This window comes from Lissotriton vulgaris, chromosome 6, assembly GCF_964263255.1.
Source record: "Lissotriton vulgaris chromosome 6, aLisVul1.2, whole genome shotgun sequence".
Lineage (NCBI taxonomy): Eukaryota > Metazoa > Chordata > Amphibia > Caudata > Salamandridae > Lissotriton > Lissotriton vulgaris.
This window is the reverse complement of record NC_141694.1, coordinates 1202388223-1202412641: the sequence shown is the minus strand read 5'-3', so window position 1 is coordinate 1202412641 and position 24419 is coordinate 1202388223. Positions and strand designations below refer to the sequence as shown.

General features: G+C 44.7%; 1 protein-coding gene across 11 annotated transcripts in view; it reads left to right on the top strand.

The window, feature by feature from the left end:
- The window catches only part of QKI (QKI, KH domain containing RNA binding), a 276830-nt gene that overhangs the window by 56840 nt on the left and 195571 nt on the right, over positions 1 to 24419 (top strand). For all 11 annotated transcript variants that reach the window (XR_015296650.1, XR_015296651.1, XM_086927298.1 and 8 more), the window contains exon 3: positions 9068 to 9210. Coding sequence is in view for 9 of the 11 variants with exons in the window: in XM_086927298.1 (XP_086783424.1) it covers positions 9068 to 9210 (143 nt within the window). In the remaining 2 variants the exon portion in view is untranslated. The remainder of the gene's footprint in view (positions 1 to 9067; positions 9211 to 24419) is intronic.

Here is a 24419-nt window from a genome sequence, read left to right as displayed (position 1 = left end):
AGAAACACGCAAAGGCTAATCCAATGTGTGGGAGGAGTCGGACCCATACAGAGAAGTTTGGAGTGCTCACAAGAAGCCTCCTATAGAGCAGCGCATGTGCGCTGCGCTAGGCTCGACCTAAAAAAATGTATGCAAAGGGGCTGGCTGTAGGCCTTGTAAGTTCTTAGCCCACAGACCGTTTGCACTCAAACCACTAGGAGTAAATGGGGAGTGCACGTTTAGGATGCCAATGAAGCAGAGGAGAGTTTTGGTTTACATTTAGGTTGTATTGGAGCATTTGTGTAGTGCCTCCTACCTGGACGATGCACCAAAGAAAGTGATGTAGTAAGAGGGCAACTGCTTGCGTTGCAGATTGTGGGATTACGTAATGGCTGTACAAGAAGAGTTTTGGTGTCCAGCTAGAGGTTCAGAGTGGTGTTCTAGAGTTAGCTGTGCTTAATCATTGAGTGGAGCGGAGAAGAGCTTATCACTTTTGTGTAAACAAACTATCTTTTGACGGCTGGTTACGATTCGATCTGGATACTTGTTTTGTTAATAGTTTGTAGACTTTATCTTGAATATTGCAGCTCACCAAGATGAGGCTTTTGATTTTAAACAGTAAGTAATACCGTGCGTCAATCTCTCTCATCGTATTTCTCTGTTGCACACTAACTTTAATTCAGATTTTCAGGCTAACTATAGATTAAGTCATGTAGGTTTCATTGTATCTATCTTCACAAATGCTTTTCACTAAATGGTGACACTGCTGTGCGGGTTCAAGTACATTATGTTTAACTCCTTCCAGCACTACGGGTTGATTTGGTAAGCTTGATTAAAACCATCGTCCACTGCTTTTAGATAGAACTTTTTTCATTTCAGTAATCACAGAGTGACCCGGTCCTTGAAACAGACTGCCTTAGACCTAAACATTACTAATAATTTTTCTCCTTTGTCAGCGCATAGAAGCTCACATCAGTGACCCATCATCAGTAGTCCTCTATGCAATGAAAGCATTGAACAATCTACTTCAGCCATATTGGGGACTGCGGTGCACAAAATGTTTTCTTGCGACTAGGGGAATATAAGCCGTGATTGTGAAAGTATTCCATTAGCCTGCGATCATGTATGACTACTTTACTAAACTTTAACATTCTGTTTCAACAAGAAATTCAAAGGATTTCCGCCTGATGATCAACCATGAACAAGGCTCAAAGCTCATTTTCAGCTTAATTCCCACTGCAAAAACAACCCCTACGTTTTTTTATGGAGTGTTAAAGGGCATATTGGAGTCGGGTAGATCGATTACATAGTATTGCAACATTACTACCCCTATGTGGGGCTCTGAAGCGCTTGCCTGCACGGGTAGCATCCTACACCTTGTAGGATGTGTGACTGGAATCATGTCTGTTTTGATCCTATGTGTGAAGTGTTTTCATGTGGTTGGTGATGACCACTGAGGTAGATGTTTAGGCTATCGCTCTTTAGTGGGCTTTGCTTTGGGTATAATTTAGTTTGATACCATTTGGTGACTGAGCAGCAAAACTGTTATTTTATGAGGTGAAAAACCGAAAGAGGACTTTGGCACCTAAAAGACTATATGTGAGCACAATAATCAAGTAGACCAACAGCAGAATTAGAATTGTATGTTATGCTTTGTTATTCTTACAACGCTTTACATCCAGTGACCAGTGATTGCTGCGATCTTCATGGCTGTAAAAGTGAGGAATAAACTTGCCATACTTCGCTGAAGGTGACTTCGTGCTGGCAGTTTAAAGTAGAGTACCACATTTCGGCAACCTCATGTTTAAACTAGTTTTCCTCTGCCTCAGCCTTAATCTGTAGTAGTTTTACTCACCATAGGAAACATTTATAGCTCTTTACAATAAACTTGGACATTGCAGTTATTGAACTGGTGCTTAAACAGTAAATGCAATTATGTCTTCAATGATGGGCTGGGAGAGGCAAAAGTGATGTCTGATTGGTAATTCGCTGAGACTTTAATTAAATGTTGCACTATTCAATGGTTTGCCCTAGTGAATTACGTGAAAGGAATCATTTTTAGGCTGTGAGAAGTATTCTGTAGGCTGGAACTTAATGCCGCTTGTATAAAATATAATCCAAGTTGGAGGTTTTAATTATCTTTGCCACCTTATCAAAGTTATCTCATTGTTGCTTGAGGAATTAATGTTTAATTTATTAGAAAATGAGCATATCCTTTTTGAGAGAATGCACACCGTATATTTTATTATCGGAATGTCCTTTTTTTCATGTTAAAGTATATTTGACCACATGCAGTTTTATTGCATGCGCATCGTTCATGCAACCATCGGAAAGTACTCCACCGTTTATCTTTGTCCGAGGGGTTTGTTCAAGACCTGTGTGAAAAAACGGGTTGCTAATATTATAAGCACCTTAATAAGGTGGGTATCTAACCCACCCTTCTTGGTCAAAGGTCTGTTGTACCTGTAACTTGAGCAAAACAAACACAACACACACTTTGAGAAGCACATTGCGCCACAGATTTATTAAAAAGAGAAAGTGGTGTAGAACTAAGTGCAGAGTCATGCCTGGTTAGTATTCTTGACATGGTCTCTAAAATATATACACAATGGCAGCGAGATAGCATGCCAGTACAGTCACAATATTCTGACATGGTAAGTGCAGTTATATCGTAAAGCGAAGTTAGCTGTGCTGGTATGCTTATGAAAGCCGGGGTAGTGCCTTATGGTTAGTTTTGACGCATGGAGAAAGGTTAACTTGCGTCATGAATGGAGTTGTTGCAGTTACCAAGATGGTACGAGTTAGCGCTAGGCGTGGGTATTGTAGGTGGAACGCCCATCATTAATGCCAGCGCTGTTGCAGGACACAATAAGAGTTATAAGTGCGGTTGGTACTAAACCACCTTGACTCTGCACTTAGTTTTACACCACTTTCGCCTTTTACTCGATCTATGGTGCAATGTTGTTATGTTGCGTAATACATGTATGTTGCTTTAACTCTGTTCATTCCATATTCCATTCAGAGTTTTCCTACTAGTTGTATTCCAATGTGTTCAGTTACTCCTGACTGCTAACCTGTCTGGCTGTGTACCTGCTATGCTATTACATTAAATCCACTTTCTACTTAATTGATGTGTGGTTCATCAATTCAACAAATGTGCTTCTCAAAGTGTGTGTGTTTGTTTGGTTTGTTTTGCTCCATTTTCAGGTACCACAGACCTGTCACCGAGAAGAAGGGTGAGTCAGATATGCACCATATTAGGCTTATAATATTAGCAACCCAGTTTTATCACACAGCTCATAAAAAAAAGCCCTCTGAAGGTACAAATATAGCACTCATCGATAACTCTCTATTTGAGGTATATAATGATAAAAATGCATCATTTTTGCATAAATTACGGATTAGTGAAAACAGTCCTTGTGAAGACAATCATGTTGTGCTAGGGAGGAGGTGACATTTAGATGTAACTCTGTAACATTATTGGTCAATATTTATCAATTGAGGAGGTGGGAATTATATTCTGTCCTCAATCTCTGATTCATTCATTCTCAATCACAGTAGTTGGATTGCGAGTTATGATTAAATAATCTAGCTTGCTCACTCGGGAAACGCCGCGAAAACTCCTAATGTTTAGCTTCATTGTGTTTGATAAAGTTCGGGATATCTTAAAGGTGAGTATAATTACCTTCAATGGATTTTTACCACGTTTCAACAGGAGCGCAGGACTATCTGGTCCTAAGCTGAAAGGAAGAAATGTATAGAGCGGGTTTTACTTTAATGTACTTTACACAGATAGCCTCGTTCCGACGTTGGTAACCGATACTCTCACCCGCACTTCGGAACTTCTCCGCGTCTGGTGCTGGCTCTGCCTCCGGATGCAGAGGCTAGTTGTAATTCCTGAACATTTTAAAATTTTACCTGGGCCTTTGCAAAAAAAGCTCTCTAGATAATTTTTTAGGAGGTTTCTTTAAACGGTAGTTCCTCAAACCCTGCAATTGGTTCCAATATACTGCTGTGTGACCACAACTGTTCGTGGGATTTTTTTTATTACGTTTTATTTTGAGGCAGAAATTCTACAACCTATAAAGAGACTGAAAAAGGACCGTTTATCCAAGATTGTTCTATAAAGCCATGAAATTGAAAGTATTGTGAATGAGCGAAAACAACGCACTTGATAATAAGTAAATTAGTGGTCTAGATTATATTTTCTGTGTTCTACATAGTGGCAGAATGTAAGATGCGGGAGGGAGCAAAGGAAGTAAACACTGGCGAGGATAATCTGGTTAAGTGTAAATTTCATCATACAGAGATGTATGGAAGGGAAGTCGGTGCAGTTTTCGGAGTGCAGGGTATAGGAATGCTTCCATGTGGTTTGATGAGGAGAAAAGTGGATAACTGGTGAAAGAATTCAAGCTTGCATGTGGTTTAATGAGGAGAAAAGTGGGTAACTGGTGAAAGAAATCAAGCTTGCATGTGGTTTAATGAGGAGAAAAGTGGGTAACTAGTGAAAACAAATCAAACACTTTGATGCCATGGGAATAGAGTGTAGACTTAGTTCAATGGTTATCTGGAACCAGTCATAGAAAGCACAAGACCTCTGGGCTGCAGGACTCAGTTCAAAGGGGTGCACAGCTTCAATCGCTTACATACATGTATGTTTCAATCAGTCGTGTGTAAAAGATCATCTGGTGCAAAAGATGATTTTTGTACTATGACTCATTGGAAATCCTGGGCAGGTAGTATTACCTAGACCTGAATATGGATGCTATTTGGAGGTTTTATGTCCTGCTCTTTAGCAGGTCGGCTTTTCATCTAGCTGAGTAGTTGGTGGTGTGACCCCACTCCTCTAAAAGGAGTTGAATTGTCTTCTCAAGCCAAGGGTGGCGTGTGTGTTTATAGCTGATAGGACTGCCCACGTGCCTCCTGACGTTTATTGTGGGTAGAGGTGGCCTGAAGGATAAACTCACTGAAGATCCAGGACCGCTAATCCTGCTGTTGAGGGAGAGAAGCTGCAGATAGTCTGTATCTGATTCGGTGTGTGATTTGCTCTAGACCAGGCACAGTGCAGAAGGGCCAGGTCAAGCAGCTTTAATCCTTTCTAAATCAAGAGGGTGCATTCTTGTTTTTTTTGTTAGATGTGCAGCTGCCTTGGTTATTTTTCTGCTTTCTTATCATTGAACATTTCAACAACTCTGGTGACCAATAGACAGTATCAACGTGTGCGTAACTGTCAGTGCTCCACAATAGTAGCTTCTATTTAATTGAATTCTGCATTAGTATTCCTCCTTGGGATCTTGCATGACACCTACTGTTCACTGGAATATCCGTTAGTTAAAAAAAAGCAGCCTAATGCAAATATGCAGTTCTCTTATTGGTTTTTGTAAAGCGCTCGTACATCAGATTGGTTTCTTGGTGCTAGGCAACAGAGGCAAACACACTGTTCATGGAAAATTAATTATACACTTGGTTAAAGAGCCAAATCTTCAGGAGTTGCCTGAATCTCCTGTACCTGAGGGTGGACCTTATCTCAAGGTGAAGACTTTCCAGACGCAGGGGCAAGAACGCAAAATCCGGGACACCCCTGTATTTTCTATTTGAATGGGGGAGTTTTCAAGTGGGTGGACCTTAGGCTATGTTTGGGGGGATATACACACACACACACGTTTTTTTAATTCTAGATAATATAAAAGTTGAGCTTTTGCTGCAAAGGGATTTAGAAATAAGATACAGAATCTAGAAGATGGGTTGTTCCACTGGTAGCCAGTGTACCTTTCTCCTCACAGGGTGACGTGGCAATGTCAAGGCTGTTAAAAGATAAGCCTGTCTTTAAGCCATTTGGAGTCTACAATTAAGGCCATTTGGAAGGCCATGGAAGAGAATTTGCATAGTCTATCCTTCAGATGACTAAGGCGATGATAACCTAAAACAGGACTGCGAAGGAAAGAAATTTGCCAATAGTTAAAATTTTGTGCACCTGTAGGAAGCAGGTGGATGTTACTGCTCCTAATTGGGTTTTCATAGATTCTAGTCTGAGGACTCCAGTGCATGCTTACTCCCCCTCTCTCTCACCCCCCTCTCTCTCACCCCCCTCTCTCTCACCCCCCTCTCTCTCACCCCCCCTCTCTCTCACCCCCCCTCTCTCTCACCCCCCCTCTCTCTCACCCCCCCTCTCTCTCACCCCCTCTCTCTCACCCCCTCTCTCTCACCCCCCCTCTCTCACCCCCCTTCTCTCACCCCCCCTCTCTCACCCCCCCTCTCTCACCCCCCTCTCTCTCACCCCCCTCTCTCTCACCCCCCTCTCTCTCACCCCCCTCTCTCTCGCCCCCCTCTCTCTCGCCCCCCTCTCTCTCGCCCCCTCTCTCTCACCCCCCTCTCTCTCACCCCCCTCTCTCTCACCCCCCTCTCTCTCACCCCCCTCTCTCTCACCCCCCTTCTCTCACCCCCCTCTCTCACCCCCCTCTCTCACCCCCCTCTCTCTCACCCCCCTCTCTCTCACCCCCCTCTCTCTCACCCCCCTCTCTCTCACCCCCCTCTCTCTCACCCCCCTCTCTCTCACCCCCTCTCTCTCACCCCCCCTCTCTCTCACCCCCCCTCTCTCTCTCACCCCCCCTCTCTCTCACCCCCCCTCTCTCTCACCCCCCCTCTCTCTCACCCCCCCTCTCTCTCGCCCCCCCTCTCTCTCGCCCCCCCTCTCTCTCTCGCCCCCCCCTCTCTCGCCCCCCTCTCTCGCCCCCCTCTCTCGCCCCCCTCTCTCTCGCCCCCCTCTCTCTCACCCCCCCTCTCTCACCCCCCCTCTCTCACCCCCCTCTCTCTCACCCCCCCTCTCTCTCACCCCCCCTCTCTCTCACCCCCCCTCTCTCTCACCCCCCCTCTCTCTCACCCCCCCTCTCTCTCACCCCCCCTCTCTCACCCCCCCTCTCTCATCCCCTCTCTCTCACCCCCCTCTCTCACCCCCCCTCTCTCACCCCCCCTCTCTCTCTCACCCCCTCTCTCTCTCACCCCCCCTCTCTCTCACCCCCCCTCTCTCTCACCCCCCTCTCTCTCTCACCCCCCTCTCTCTCTCACCCCCCTCTCTCTCTCACCCCCCCTCTCTCTCACCCCCCCCTCTCTCTCACCCCCCCCTCTCTCTCTCACCCCCCCTCTCGCTCGCACCCCCCCTCTCCCCCCTCTCTCTCACCCCCCCTCTCTCTCACCCCCCCTCTCTCTCTCACCCCCCCTCTCTCTCTCACCCCCCCTCTCTCTCTCACCCCCCTCTCTCTCGCACCCCCCCTCTCTCTCGCACCCCCCCTCTCTCTCTCACCCCCCTCTCTCTCACCCCCCTCTCTCTCTCACCCCCCCTCTCTCTCTCACCCCCCCCTCTCTCTCTCACCCCCCCTCTCTCTCTCACCCCCCCCTCTCTCTCTCACCCCCCCCCTCTCTCTCACCCCCCTCTCTCTCTCACCCCCCTCTCTCTCTCTCACCCCCCCTCTCTCTCTCACCCCCCCTCTCTCTCTCTCACCCCCCCTCCTCTCTCTCTCACCCCCCTCCTCTCTCTCTCACCCCCCCTCCTCTCTCTCTCACCCCCCCTCCTCTCTCTCTCACCCCCCCTCCTCTCTCTCTCACCCCCCCCCCTCCTCTCTCTCTCACCCCCCCTCCTCTCTCTCTCAGGAGGTCATGGTTGACCGTGTCGAAGGCCTTGACAAGTCAAGGAGGACCAGTCCCTGGGGGGTGTCTGCTTCTCACATATCCTCTAAAACTGAGATATGACCTATTCAATATTGTCGGCTTGGGCCTGGCCTGGACTGTTTGTATCTCTTGAGGGGAACATGTATGTTGCTGGCTGATGTTAACCCTTTGGTAATTTCTTCCTTGTGTCGATCTTTAAAATCATATGAGTTAGGTGTGGTGACGGTTGTGATCCACAACAGTAGTTAAAATCTACTTGGGACCAGTTCCTCGAAAGGATTCCATGGCGAGGAGATGTTTTTAAGGGGGTCAGGCCAGTTTCTGTGAATTTAATTAAGTGTTAGTCGTACCATATGCATGGAGTGACTGATATGTGCCAATTAGGTTAGTGGACGATACATGGGCATATGTATGACCTTTGTGGGTAGTCATGTACACCTGTTCAAGGTTTAGACTGCTTAGCAGGTCAGTGAACTCTATAGGGATTATTGCCTGCTGATTTCCTCATTTGCTAAGTAGTTGAGGTCGCCTAAATAAAGAAAATTGGAATGGTCCATGATTAGGGTGGACTTGGATTCTGCGAGGAGTTGCAGAAAGTGCTGCTTATGGTCGGGAGGGGGGGGGGGGGGGGCTGCTCTTTGCACCAAGGCACACGTGAGTGGGTAGATTAAAGAGTCTAGCTTAATCAAAATGCAGTCGACCTTAGTGATAGCAGAATGACGCAAGACTGTTAAACTGGAGTTTTTTTTAATAATGGCTGCTACTCCACCCCTTATTTTGCTGGGGGGGGGGTCTAATATTTTAGAGTAAGTAGTAGCCTTCGGGGAGGGCAGCTAAGATATCCAGAGAGGATTCATCTTTTAACCAAGTTCCCATTAAGAATAGAATGTTCGGGATTGGGATTCATGGTCAAGTAGCTGGAAGATTTCAATCTGGTGTTTGATCATAGATTTGGTGTTTAAGATAAGTGACCCGAAGTTGGCTGGTTTTAGGATGGAGGGGAGTAAAGTTCTTGATTGGGCCTATAACGAGTAGCTCAGTTGATTTGGTCACTTCAGTGGCTGGGGTGTTGTGGTTTAGCAGACCCAAATTCTGTAATTTTGCCACAGTGGGAGAGGGTAACTGGTAGTTCACTCAATGAATATGTTTAAATTCATCTGGGATGTAGTAGAGTGGGTATAGTGACTGACCCCTGGCTGGCCCGGACTGGCACAGGCAGGCTTGCCTTTGGCGCGCTGGGGGGTGCGCCTGTGCTGCTGCCTGCGCTGTTTTTATTGTTTTATTGCTGCATCTTTGTAGGCTAATATCTGTATTCTACTCGTTTAATTTGCAAAACTAGAACGTCTGCTTAACAAACAGTGCTATAAATGCCACCACGTAAGTGCAGTATTATTAAAACAGGCTATTTTTCCATTTCCAACAGAAATTAGCAGAGTACGGAAAGATATGTACAACGACACATTAAACGGCAGTACAGAGAAGCGAAGTGCAGAATTGCCAGACGGTGTGGGACCTATTGTTCAGTTACAAGAGAAACTTTATGTGCCTGTTAAAGAATATCCAGATGTAAGTATATTCCAATTGTTGGATGTGGAAGTAAAGTCTCATACGTTAAAATTCAAATGTAAATATTGTGGGTGTTCTGTTTAGATTTGAAATGTATTGCCCATGAGTGTTTAGGCTTGTGTCTTTTAGCATCAAATAGAATATACAGCACACATTCCTGTTAACCGCCCAATTATGTTGGAATTTTCCTGGACAAAATAGAGCCACCCCCTAGCTTCACTCTGATCCAGGTGGATTTTTGGGTCCAAGAGGTTTGAGGGGATTCCCCACCTTTTTAGTTTGGCCTAAAGTGCCCTTGTTTGAACATGAATATACTACATTTCCCATGATACCCTAATATCATGTGATCAACTATGTAGTTGAGCTTATATAGCGCACAGCTACCCGCAGTGGGTGTCCCGGCGCTTGCTTAGGGAACCTGTCCTGATATTCCCCTGTGTGATAGCCCCAGCGAGTATCCACAAGGTGAAAGTCAGGCACGCCCCGCCGCGAGGGGCCGTTGTGGAGATTAAGCAAGCTATTGCCCAGAGTCGCAGAGTGTGAACCCGTGAGTCGAGAAGGCACCGGAGCGAGAATTATCGAGTCTGTGGAATATTTAGCTCAAGACCCGCCGAGGCGGGGAATTGAACCCTGGTCCAGGACCGATCTCAGTTTCCGGGTCTGCCGCCTCTACACTATCAAATGCAGCCTTGAAGTCCACAAAGCAGCAATGTAGCAGTAAGTTCAAGGAATTTGCCTTGTCCATCAGAATTGATAAAGCTAGCAGATTAGTTAGTGTACCAGACTTCGCTGTGAATCCTGTTGAACTTTTTAAAAACACGCACGTTAAGCTCCATCCACTGTTTCAAGTCCCGAAAGAGAAGGCTGGCATAGTTCTTAGCCTAGTTGTCGAGTAGTGCGATCAGTCTGTAGTTAGTTACTGGGGTCTGATCGAGAGCCCCCTTTGTGGATTGGATGGATTATTGCACCAGGCCATGAATCTGGTATGGTTGAGTTCTGCACACCATAATCAAAGAGCTTAGTTAACCACCTCGCCTAAAACAGAGTGTTGAGTTTAAAAAAAGGTCTTTGGCAAGTCATTTGGCACTTGGGCCCCATCTGTTCTCGCTTTCGCTATTACCAAATCTATCCTGCTTGACAAAAGATGTGTACCTGAGGCAGAAGAGGGCTGATGGTCCTGAAAGTGAGGCAGATGGACGGCTGTACTACAATAAGGAGAGCTGTCTTTTCCTTCACTTGCTAGGAAATTTCTCATAAGAAATGTGGCCCTTTCTGACTCTGATGTTCGCTCTGCCTAAACCATGGCTTCCATTCATTTACCCAGGGCCAAGACTTTTTTAGAGTTAGGCTGCTTACTCGTGCATAAGACAGTGCACCAAAATTGTTGGGTGGGAATGTTTCATACAAACATGCTGTAGAAATAACTATTTAAACTTGGCCTCCTTCTCAGTGTGTTTCCTAGTTTCTGTTAAAAGCATACTATGTAAATTAAAATTGCAAGTGACGTAATTAACGATCAGTGTTTCTAAAACGGCCAAACATTGAGGTCTGTGTAACCTAGCAGCAGTGCAGCTGACATATTGCCATTCCTATTTTGATGGAAAGTTCGATTTACTTGTAAAATACGTCAGATATTTTCAACACACACTTCCTGTTACGCTTTGTAGCTACCTGCTTTACCCTTTGAGCATCGTACTTGTAGGAGGGCACCAACTAAATACCTATGCATTTTATATTGATATTTATCCTAAGTAGTAACTTTTAATTAAAATAGTTTTGATGGAATTTCCTTAACGCACAATAGAATGCGTTACTGGTACCTAAATGAGATCATAATTCTGAGAAATATGGAGCTAAGGAAGTCGTCCCATTCAGTGTGAAAGGTGCTTGTAAATGGAACAAACTATTAAGGACCACCAGACTAAAAAAGCTACAGGTAGTATGATAACTGTGCACTTTGTGCAGTTATTGGTATACAAATGAGCCTGTAGAAATATGCATAGATGCATGAATTGAAATATGCTACTGGAGGAAAACTTATTTCACTGAGCAAACTGGAGGTTGATTAAAAAGTTAGGGGCACTATGTAAAAAATGGAATTATGTGGTAGGGTTAGTGGGATGATGCATAAATGAAGTTTAAAATACCACTGGCACTTCAGGTGAGAGGTTTTGTGGAGGAGACATTGGAAATGAATGGGCTCAGGGGTTTAACATCGCTTGTTTCTTTATAGGTCGCTAACCACGTTAATGGAAATGGGTAAAGCTTTCTTAAGTTCTTCAGAAGACTGGAGAATGGCCTGCAATAATTTATTGCTAGCTCTGTAAGTGTTGTACTCCTAAATTAGCGTTCTACTTGGCAGATTTATAATTGTTCAGCAAGAGAGTTCATATTTAAACAGCAAGGTTAATGGATGTTCGGTTAGCTACTTTTTTTGGCCTGTCCAGTGGTACTTAATTCGGTGCATTAAAACTGATTGCCATTGTTTTACTTGAATGAAGCCACATATCTAGGATGTTAAATCAACACAATGCATTTTAACACACTGCAAACAATATTAACTTAACACAGAACTGTGTGCATCTGGTGTTTCAGAGTTTTAATAGTTGTTACTATATTCAATAATAACATATTTGGCTATCATTTTATGAGCATGTTATTTAAAGGGAGGTGGTAGAGGGGTGCCAGTCCAGCAGCAGTTGGTTTAACCAGTGGATGGTACATATCGTTTATTTTGGGACTCTGGGTAATGATGCTCAGTGTCGTCTGGTCAGAGCGGCTGTTATTGGCTGTAGCCCTGTTTCCATGTTGGCGTGCCTTTGGAAATTTGTCAGTCCTTTCTGTGGTGGTACCAAAGACCAATTTATTATGTTTCAAATACATGTTTTCACACTGCCTCAATTTGAACTAGTGTGTTTTTAAGCATCTGGATGGTATGCGTTTGGGACATTGCAGGTGTGCTCACTTGATGCAGATCTGTGCACCTCTGCCTGGATGCGGGAGGGAATGCGTTTGAACACTCTAACCAAGATGTGGACGTACCTGCACTAAAAGAATAGCACTGCCTTGACTCACTATCTCTTGATCCGAATCAAAAGAGTAGCATAGTGATCACTGCCACACCACTGGGCACGCTTCAGCATCTTCAGTAGTTCTCCTTTGATGTAGGGTTATAGTTTTGATGAATATTTATTGTAAAGTCTCCGGTAACATGCATTGTAGGATTTGTTGGCTAGAAACTCGTTTAAAGAGTTGAAGCACTGTAGCAATTGTAATATTTTATTCTAAAGGTCATTAAGTGACTAAATAACTGAGATGGTTTCCAACTGAGGAAATGGTTGTACTAGGGGAACGTTCTGACTTTTAGGTTATTTGACAGGGAGTGATTTTTATACTTTTGGTCCCTGAATTTGAGGAACCACTCATCTAAGGCGTTGAAACATGTTCTGGAGATATGGAGTAGACTTACTTATTGGAGTAGCTATACGGGGCATAACTGATGCAATTTCTCTTTTTAGGATAGATCTGAGGGTGAAGCAAAGGTCACATTAGTTTAATGTTCTTTGGTATTACGTTACAGGGATTTTCCTGTCACCAGTCTGCTGCTACTCTTCAAAACATCTTGGATTAAAATTTAGGTACTAGTCTGCACTAGATTGAGCTTCTCAGTCAGTCATTTGTAGATTCCGCTTACAGATGGAAAGAGATGACAGTATGTTGAGGTGGGTGTGAGGCCCAGTTGGCTGTTCTGAAGGGAGAGTTCATTGTTACTCATTTGAGTGAATTCTAGGTGACTGGAATAGAAGATTCAAAGGTTACTGTCCTAGAATTGGGGGTTGTTAGGACTACTGAAGGTGGGTGATGCTGCTTTAAAGGTTGGTTACCGAATGTTTTAATTTTAAATCTGTTTAATTTCAGTAAATGCCTAGCCATCCATACTTTTAGATTAAGGCCAGTCCTCTTTCAGACCATAGAATGTCTTGCTGAACAATCTAGCCAATGGCACCTCAATTTTTCTAATTCTGTTGGCAGTCTTTCATGGAAGAAAATCTGTGCCCTTATAAAAAATACACTTATTAATTTTTAAAGTGAGAAGCTGCGTCCAGGTAGACTTTATCGGACTTGTTAGACTCTAACCAGTCAGATTAAAGTCTACCTGGACGCAGCTAGAGGTATACTGTTGATACATGATTGGTCTCTTGTTCTAACGGATTTAACTCCAATTTGAAACCTCTTTCTCAAAGGGCATCATATTTAATCTTACATTAGCTATTGTTCTATTTATTAATTGATTTTCTTGCTCTAGGGCAATTGAATGTCAGCTGTTGGATCACTTGCTCCGAGTAGATTACATACTGTGAGTTGTGGCATTTTTTCTTTACCCTAATATGGGTTTTTATTGTAGTGAGGTTCTTGGCAATCCTGCCACATAGTACTGTTGTGCACTAGTTTAGTGAAGTGTCCAAACCCTTTGGAAGGTACAAGCCAAAGCGCTCTAAATTGGTGTGTTCTTTCTGTTACATCTTACCTTAGCTGATTAGTGTTTCTTTTCCTGGTTTGTTTGCTAGGTGAAGAGCTGTTAGAATGTACCACTTTCTAGAATTTAAACACTGCCATTGAGTGCCAATTCGAAGTACTGTAAAGAACCGGTGGTACTGTTAAAAATGTAATGATTACCCACTTCTATAGGTTGGAAGGCTGTCTGTCTTGGGAGGATTCAGACTGGGTGGAGATAACTTTACTTGTCATAGCGAGCATTACCTCACTGAGCCCTCCTGCCTGCACTCGAGCAGCCCCGTAGATACAGCTAACAAGCCACTTTTTAATGTGGTCTTTCCTTGTATCCCGTCTTGAACCATTACTGTTTAAATTGAAAGAGCCGGTAATTGAGTTTTTTTTGTCATTTGTATTGTTACTTAGAAAACACATTTTATTAAATCCTTGTGATATAGTGGGCACACGTTTTTCTACTTTTGCAGCGTGAATCTTTTCTAGATTCACATGCCGCGCATTTTTCTGCCATCTTATGTTTGGGTCCAGAATTCACCTTTGTATTAGCAGTCCCTCTATTTTTTTTTTTTTTTCTGGGTTTCCACTGCCTCACCTCTTAACATCGTATACCCTCCCCATAAGCTTCCACGTGTGGTCGCCATCTTCAGATTCTTCTTTTTTTTTTTTTTGCTGCCATTGGGTCTGGAAGCATTGCTGAAGGCTCTCCAATCACCGTAAGGAAGAAAGAATCATTTGAAAGTTTGTTGGTGAAGACCTGTAAACCGGAGAGAACAGATTAAAGGTATTAAGGCTTCACATCAAGAGAAGACTAGAGAATGTCCAGGAAGGGAGCCCATTGTTCTGTGTGACATGGAAACACACCATTTCAATTCGTCCGAAGGGACACCAGTTTTCACAGATGGATAACCACCAGGTGTGCAATCCTTGCCTCCCGTTAGACCACATAAATGACAAGTGAGGCCTGTGTAGACTTCAAACTGAAGATCTTAAAGGTGAGAGACTGAGGCAAGCACACTACGCCATGCAGGGGCAGAAGGAGACTCAGTTGCTGAGACCTGGGTTTGTTGAGCGAGAAAACCATATCGCCGAAGAAGAGGGCTCAATAAAGACATCAAAAAAGTACATTGAGAACAGGAGAAGCATACGTAGGCAACACAAAACAAAAAATCAATGGGGGTTGGGCGAGTCTTACACAGACACAAAAATACAAAAAGCTGCACCGGTTTCAAATTTTGCAGACCAATGGCAAGCAGAAGCTGAAAAAGCCCCTTTGGTCCAATACAAAGGACACTGCATGCAGAAGAGCTTTCATGGTGGTAATGGCATTGAAGGATGACTGAGGTAGAGAGAGGGGCGAAAAAAGGGTTGAGGGAGACTAACAGAAGCCTCAATGTAAAAAGTAGACACCCAAGCTCTGAGTCGAAGATCGCACTGTTGAAATAGAACGTAAAAAAGTGTCTCAAAGCCAAAATGGCCGCAATCCTTCAGAAGAAAAAAGTTTGCCTCCCGCAGTTCAGGATTCTACAGAAAACTTAAACAGAACTAACACAAAGGGCCGAGGACTCCCCAGAACTAGAGCCCCGATGACCCTAGAACCTTAGGAGGAAGAGGACAAGATATTGCCTTCGAGGAAGATGAGAACCTGGAGACACGGGGCATGTTCCAGGATGTAGAGGGGTGGGAATACCTCGAAACTCCATGGCAGGACCTCAAGACTGATTCCCTGGAGCTGGGGGATAGACACTTCTCCGTCTAGGCCTTTGCCTCAGGATGACATCGCCATGTACAACAAACTACTAAAGAGGGCTGTAGATAAGTATGTTTAATTTGAGAAAGAGAAAGCTCAGTCATGCTTTTTATTAGAGACGCTACTACCATCCCAAAGTTGGAGTCGGTATCTTCCCATGCTCTCTAGCATAATGGACTAGGAAAGAGAGGCCTTCAAGGGGCATGCAAAATGCGAGTCAGTAACACTAAGGGTTGAAAAGAAATATAAACATTCTTTAAAGGACCCCCCTTATATTAGATGAACAGTACCTGCAAACTTTATTATTGCTGCCACAGTGAGAAAGAGAGCACACGTCTCTACTGCATCTGGACCACCCTTGGAACAAAAGTAGAAAGATGAAGTAAAAAGTAGATTGGTGACCCATTGTCGCATAGCCAGTTCAAATGCCCTGCTCAACAGGTATGTATATCAGCTCCTCTGGGGTGAGAGCACCTACTTCTACTCAGCCAGTAGATTATAGCGGAAACCACCCTGAAAAGACTTGCCTGGCTGAGGGTGTCTGGCTTCAAAAGCGAGGTGCAAACTATAACCTGATTAACACCTTATTCAATGGTTAGCAGCTCTTTGGCAGTGCAGTTGATGAACCTACAACTACTCAAAAAGGACCATAATACAGCCAAGTCATTGCGAGCCCCCCAGTTCAGAGGAAACCTACAGAGACTTGTAGGTAGAGGAAGTTTTAAAAGTGCCACCTTGCACTGAGGGTTTAGGGTTGCATGCCAACTGCAAACATCAATGCAACAGCAGTACCAAACACCACTGCTTCAACCCTTTCGGGGACGAGCAAGAGTAATATTGCAGCCACAAAGGGCAGCTGCGCCAGTTAGCAAATGTCTTAATCCAACAGCATCCCCTTGCGTGCACATGTCATATGTGGGGGTGGAGAAAAGACTTTTTTCAGGAGTGGGAGAAGGTAACTTTGGACTAATGGATATTCAATATGATACTATTTGGATATTGCATAGAACAGATCAAGTAACCACCCGTAAAAGGACCAAAGAAAGTGGTTGACACAAAGGAGATAAAAAAGGCTACTACTACACGAAGTAAACATTGTTACAAAAGAAGGCAATGGAAAGAGTGACTAAAGACTAGATCAACCTGGGAAACTACTCCACATATTTACGAATAACAAAGAAAGATGCATCCCTACATCCTAAACTATACCTGCGTTTATTAAACAAGTTCATTAAAAATGACAGTGCTGCTGGATGTCATACCGAAGCAAGAACCAGGAGGCTATATGGCAACAAAAGATCTAAAAGATGCAAATCTAAACATCCCACTGAATTGCTGGCACACAAAGCTTGCGATTTGTGGATGGACCGAGTACACTATCAATTCAAAATGCTGTCTTCTGGAATAAAATTTGCCTGGCAGAATTGGCAGCACATCGAAGAAGCCAAGGGATACATGCATATCCTTAAACACAAGTGCAGAGACCATATAAACACCGTAATCTCAATACTCTACAATCCTGGGTTTTTAATAAACCAAGAAAAATCATCTTCCAGCCCAAAACAATAGAAGCCGTTTAGCAGTGTGAATTTTTCCTGGATCCCCAGGCTGTGCAATATTCAGTTAAGCGGTTGTCCGGAACTATACGTTCTTAGCAGTGAAAATCAACTCTGAGGCAAGACGTACTCTTGCGAAAATAGAATACTATCATTATTGCAAGAAACTTGCCAATACCAGAAGGGTCAGTCTCTGCCAGTGAGGACTGTTCGGGAATATGGCCTCATGCATAGCTCTCATACTGTATGCAAGGCTACATATCCGACCCTATTCAGGAATGGGTACAAGCTCAATAGCCACAATCCACTGGGAGTTGGGAAGATTTACTGATTGTCACTCAAAGTACAAGAGGAGATGGCATGTTGGAACAGCAAATATTGCAACTGGAAGTCCCTTTATTTCCCCAATTCCTATGGTAATCATGACGCATATGGGTTTTGGGGAGCTTGTATGCGGAGACTCAAAATTTGAGGATTATGGAAAATACAGGAAGTGGTATAACACATACATGTACTGGAACTAATAACAGTATTCCTAGCCTTTTTAAAAGCCTTTTCGAAAACTGTGAGGACTATTATAAACTGACATAGAACATTGTTGTTGTATATCAGCAACCAGAGAGGTACACAATTCTTTATACTTTCAAAACTAGCACAAGAGCTGGAGGTGGGCCATCCAGAGACCATTAAATAGAACAATACATCGATCAGAGGAAAGACACCGAATAAGCAGACAAACTGAGCAAATAGGCACCTACTTTAAACAGGTGGTAACTGAATAAAACCATATTCAAACAGATATTCAGGCATTGGCGAACACCTGAAATAGACCGGTTTGCAATACCAGACAACGCATAGTGCAGGTCCTCTGTGTCCAAGTGCCCACACCACTACTCTGAGTGATGCTCTGTCGATAGACTGGTGGTTCGGAGTAGGCCTTATGCGGTCCTTAAAGGAAACAAAGGGTATTAGCGAGTATTTAATAAGTCGCTAGGGAGCATTGGTTGTGTACCATTGTATATAATTGTTGTGTGTTTTTATCCTTGTGTGTGACAGTTCGTTCACTTTGATCACCTATGTCACGTCCTGCACCGTACTATTCACCTGAGCACCTGCAATACAGTGTATATATATTTTTGTATATTGTTATGAGAAAAGAGTAAAAATAAAAAACTCTAAACTTTTCCTACTACCAATGCTCCCTAGCGACTTATTAAATACTCGCTAATACCCTTTGTTTCCTTTAAGGACCGCATAAGGCCTACTCCGAACCACTGTTCTATAAAATTATCATTCTACCCCAGGTTCTACTGTATGGGGTTCCCTTGTATATAACAAACACTGTCGATAGACTGGTCAGGGAGATTTGCTTATGCTTTTACCCCTATCTCAAGGTTATGCTCAGTAATCAACAAATGCTAACACTTATGAATGATGCTAATAAATTTCGTCTCACAGTGGCCGATCAAGCCTGTTTCTCAGACATGTTAGATAGCTCAGAACATTATGCAGAAAGTACCAGGGTTATACAAGACCTACTCTCCATGCAAACTGAGAGAGTTCTACACCCACAGCCAAGATTCAGAATTTAGCAGCTTGACCCTTGAGGACATAGGGTTTGGACATCTATATCTTCCAGAGAAGACATTCTTGATTCTCAGAGAAGCAAGAAGACCGACAAAAAGGAAATGCTACTCGGTGAAATTGGAAAGATGTTCAAAATGGTGCCATGAATTGAAAACCTACAAGAAGATCCAAAGTACACTACAGTCCTACGATACCTCACACTGCCACTAGACAGCAGACTAACATATGCGTCATTAAAGGTGCATTTAGCAGCAGTTGTGGTCTACACAAGAGGTCACCTAGGAAGACTTTTCTTTAAAACCCCTATAATCAAAAGATTCCTGGAGGGAGATAAATGATTGGCCTCACCAAGAAGTGCTAGCACCAAAATGGAACTTTAATGTAGTACTAACATCACTAATGAGAACCATTCGATGCACTTCACAAAAGCGCTTCAAAATTTGTCACACTAAAGACTGCTTTCCGTATCACAATGACATTTCTTTGAAGAGTAAGCAAGTGGTAAGCTGACTATCCTAGACCCGTACATGCAAATGCAGGAAGACCGATTCACACTTCCTATCAAAGTCCTTTCACATTTCCACATAAACCAAACAATCAAAATACCAAGTTTCTTCCAGGGGCCAAAACTCAAGCTGAAATAGCACTACATATGTTAGACACCAGGAGAGCGATAATGTACAATATGTTGAAGACAAAATCATTTGGAAAGGAAAACAACTGTTAGTGTCTTTCGCAGGCAAGGTGGGTTACACAAATCCAAATTTGTCCTGCATCAGCTGACATACAATTTCAAATCGCACCTAGCGCGCACACACTACACGTGAGAAAAGGGGGGGGGGGTTAGCATGCAACCCACCAACGTTCCCAGGTGAAGGAGCAGAAGTGGACAAAGATCCTGAGAGCGGAAAAACATTTTTTGATGGAGACCACGCATGGAAGCTCAAGGGCAAGGCGTATGGTGTGAGGAGAGGCTGGACTAGGCAGCAAATGATGGAATAGTCCATGCTCCCCAAAATAGAGGGCTTCTAATACAAAGGAGAATTCCGAACCCAACCACTAAATGGTGCAATAATGCACAGCATGTGAATCCAGAGTAGTCTAGGGGTGGACAGAACTCAAGAGTTCCTCGTGCCATGGAGCTCAGTACTGTTGTGTTGCTCATACTTATTTTTAGCTCGGCAAGCTTGTCCTGCACTGTAATATAGGCACGGACTGCACTATGCGGCGCTCGAGGGCACTACTTTCTGCTGCTCAAGTAGATTTTTACCCGAACAGCTTTCTTCATGTAAGCAGTTGCGATTGGTCACGACCACCCACTTTGAGAGTGCTTGCTGCTCGCGCGCTGAAAATTTCTTTTCACCCTCTGAGGCGGAAGCCGGAGGTTCTCTCGCCCTATCTTTTAACTGCATTGCTAGCAGATCTACGCTCGTAGGAAAAAGCATTTTAAAATTGTTTAATTTGACTAGTGTATTTACTCGCGCTTGATTTTAAAAAGCGGCAGAATCACTATTCAACTCCTCCTACCTCCCTCTACCGCCTGGGCCACTCTCAGCTGAGTGTTGACGCTGAGAGTTGGTCCCTGGGAGGCGAGGGTGTAACAGCGGCCATATTGGAGGTAGGCCCGCCCTGACGCGCTCTAGCTGCCTACATAAGGGGACAGGCTTCTCCGCGTAGCAGACGCGTTTGCGGACGCGCCGGATGCCCGCCGGAGTCACGCCAGAGTCCAGCCCGTCTGCGCCCGTCCGCGCTGAGGACGGGCTGGACGTCTGGCCAAGCTACCTCCAATCCCCCTCATATGAAGTATGCCCTTCAGACGCTACTCGCCCTTAAACCCCCAAGTCTCATATGCTCGCACACCTACTCCCCTGAGGACCTCCTTCGTCCATTTACCTGTAGATGCAGGACTCTCAATATGGATAGCCACATCCCTTCTCCTCCTAGATTCCGACCCAAAACATTTAAGACCAATTCGGTCAATTCTCCTGAGACCGAAAGGGGTATCCTTTTGAATGCCCGCTCTCATCAAAAATATTATATTCAGAGAATTCGTCTCCCTTAGAAAGCCCTCTATGGTTTTCATTACCGAAACGTGGGCCAAGGAGTCCTCTGGTCCGGATCTTATCGATGCAGTACCTGAGGGCTATTACCTGTCCCGCTACGATAGACCGGGTCGTGTGGGTGGAGGACTCGCCATTCTGTGCAGGGACCATCTTCACTGTCACACGGTCGCTATCACGGACCATAAAGACAGCTTTCAGGCCCTCTCTTTTTTAATAAAAGGTGGCCACAGAACTCCCCTAAATGGAATTCTGGTATATCGTCCACCAGGCCCCCGTTCGAATTTTGGTCAACAGTTGTTCCATGTCCATGAACCCTTTCTTTGGCCGAAAAGATTTCACCATACTAGGTGACTTTAACTTTCATCTAGAAAAGCTCGATAACAAAGATACCATTTCATTTTTGGACACTATGTCAGCATGTGGCTTTGACCAGTTGGTCAAGGGCTCCACTCACCAAGCGGGTCACACACTCGACGGCATCTTCACTAATGATGCAAGGTTATCGATTGAGGAATCCATCCCTCTGTCCTGGTCTGACCATATGGCAGTTCCATTTCTACTTCAATATCCTACCTTACCTTTGCCTCCTAACATCCCGAGCAAACAGGAACCCCGCAGAAACTACAAGGCCATTTCGAATAGCTCCCTCTCCAAGTGGGCATCCAAATGGTGCCCTCCTCTGGAGGAAAGTGCCGCCTCAGCTGCTACGCAGTTTGACCGTACCATGACAGAAGCTTTAGACGAACTAGCTCCCTTACAATACTGCCGCTGTACCAGAAAAAAGCCCTCTGCTCCTTGGTTCTCGGAACATCTGAGACTTCTCAGACAGGAGGTCAGGAGACAGGAGCAGCTCTGGCATACAGGATGGAACCTCAAAGATAAGGATGCTCACAAGATCTTGCTCAGAAAATACAAGGCCGAAGTTATCAAAACCAAACCAGAATACTTCACCACTCTGACCACCTCTTTGTCCTCCTCTAAGGAGCTCTTTAAGGTGGTAGACTCACTCATAACCCTTCAATCCCCTGATCCTGTAATAGCGTCCCAAGAGCTCTGCAACAACATTGCCTCTTTCTTTCAGACCAAAATATCTGATATACATTCAGCATTGGAACTTCAAAAATCACTCATGAACGGGCCCCCCTCCCCAGGGCCTATTGACCTCGCCCCGACAGTATCAACCTGCGTGAGTACCTTAGACTCTTTTCCGCCTCTCTCTGTGGACATTCTTGACTGTCTACTCAACAAAACCAAGTCTGGCTCTCCTCTGGATGAATGTCCCCTAAGGATCCTTAAACAATGCAGAGAAACCTTTCTGCCTCCTCTGGTTGACATCATGAACAGAGCCATGAGAGATGGGGTCTTTCCCACGCAGTGGAAAAGAGCGGTGGTAAAACCTCTCCTAAAAAAGGCCACCCTGGACCCATCAGTTCTAAAAAAACTTCCGACCAATCTCCCTTCTCCCTGCCCCAGCAAAGATGCTAGAGGTGCACCTCAACTCCCATCTTGCCGCTTTTATCGAAAGCTCGGATTGACTTGATCTCTCCCAACACTGTTTCAGGAGGGATCACAGCACGGAGTCTGCCCTCACCATTGTGTTGGACAACATACGCACACGGGTTGATGAGGGCCAGACCACCCTCCTGATCCTTCTTGATATGACAGCGGCTTTCGATACCCTCTCCCCCTCTATACTAACAACTCGGCTGAGGGAGATTGGGGTGCATGGAGCAGCCCTGGATCTTCTCACGTCTTTTCTCATCCACCGAGAACAAAGAGTGAAGCTGGGGGACTATCTATCTCCGTCCCTTCCTGTGCAATGTGGGGTCCCTCAGGGGTCGGCTTTAAGTCCGACCCTCTTTAACATCTACGTGACCCCACTTGCCAGGCTGATCAGATCTTACGGGATGGAGATAATTTCCTACGCTGACGACACCCAGATCCTGGTCTCTCTCTCCCATGCTAGCGCTCCAACTGCCTCCAATTTTAGATCTTGCATGGAGGCAGTTGGCAACTGGATGATAACAAACTCGCTTAAACTAAATGGAGAGAAGACAGAGGTGATGGTGTTCGGAGGGAAAAAGGAAGTATGGTCTTCTAGCTGGTGGCCAGAGTCACTGGGAGCCTGTCCCACCCCTACTGCCTCTGCCAAGAATTTGGGGGTCATGATTGACCCCGCCCTGGACATGAGCAAGCAGGTTAGTCGTACCATCTCCACCTGCTGGGGCATTTTCCATATCCTGAGAAGGATTAGGAATTACCTCTCCCTTCAGGCCAGGAAACAACTAGCAGTTGCTCTGATAGGCTCTAGGATTGACTACTGCAATGCACTTTATGCGGGACTGAAAAAGGGCCTACTACAACGCCTGCAGGTCGTTCAAAATGCCGCTGCCAGGTTCGTCCTGGACCTCCCCAAGCGCTCCTCAGCCACAGCAGCTAGAAAGCTGCTACACTGGCTCCCCGTAGAGGCTCGGATCCACTATAAGATCTTATGCCTGTCATACAAGGCTCTGGCCAGAAACAGCCCCTCTGGTCTAGGCTCCATCCTGTTCCGCTATCTCCCCACAAGAAATCTACGGTCCTCCGGTAGACTTCTGCTAACGGCCCCTCGTTTCAGGAGAGCGAAATGGGGTGGCAAGGCCTTCTCCACCTTGGCCCCTACTTGGTGGAATGCTCTTCCTCTGGAAATAAGATCACTGCCTACCCTTCAGGCTTTTAAAAGGGCCCTGAAAACTCACCTTTTTACGCAAGCGTACCTGTAGCAAAGCAACAATCTTTTTTGACCTCTTTCTGTTAGGCGCCTTGATACCTTCGGGTTATTGTTTGCGCATTATAAATTTTAATCATTCATTCATTCATTCATGCTGGGAGGCGGTCTAGCGCTCTATTTACTCGCTCACGTTCGCTTACTTCAAGTTGGCGAACTGCGCATGAGAAACTCCATGCGGCGGTTGATGGAGTTTTTCCGAACTCTGCAGTCTGTGTACTCTGCTGGAGGAACATAGTTTACAGCCGACCCCTACAAACTTCAAGCTGCAAAACTACTCCTAATGGTAAGAAACCATTTGGTTTTGGAGAACATTTTACTGCTCTTCCCTTGCGCGTTGAACTAGAACATGTGCCGCCAGTATTTCATCTCCTTTAGTTGTTTGTTTGAACCTCAGCTATTGCAACACCAGGCTTTCATCTGTATTTATTTGAAGAAAAGGCTGATATTATACAATTTTTTACTAACTTGGTCAGTCAGCAGCTGTACCGAGAAAATAGTTTATAGTCATCTTGAGCTTGTTATTGTGATACAAAACCAGTTTGTCGCTTTTTTTATGAACACTGCTCATAATTCCTGTTAACGTTTTGGCTGGTGTACATATGCAGTGTGGCTGTGTCTTTCCTGATGGCAGTGGACTCGTGTCAGATGTAATTCTTGGTGGCCTCCTAAGAGATCACTGCCAGCTGTACTTGGAACAAGTATCGAAACCCTTTTTAGTTTTGATGAATTGAACAGCACAGGAAATGAATGTTAAATGATGCAAAGAAAAGGTGCTATTTGCCTTGTATTACTGTAACCTAAATCTACTTTAAACACACCAAGATACCTAAAAAAGAAAAGAATAAATGATAGAATTTTCAAAGTAGCCCACTACACCTAAATTTGAATGCACTCACTTTCAGGTTGATGTGTCCAAAGTTGGCGAAGTGCTACTATGCTAAGTTCCACGGAGTTGGAAAAAAAATCGCTCCCCC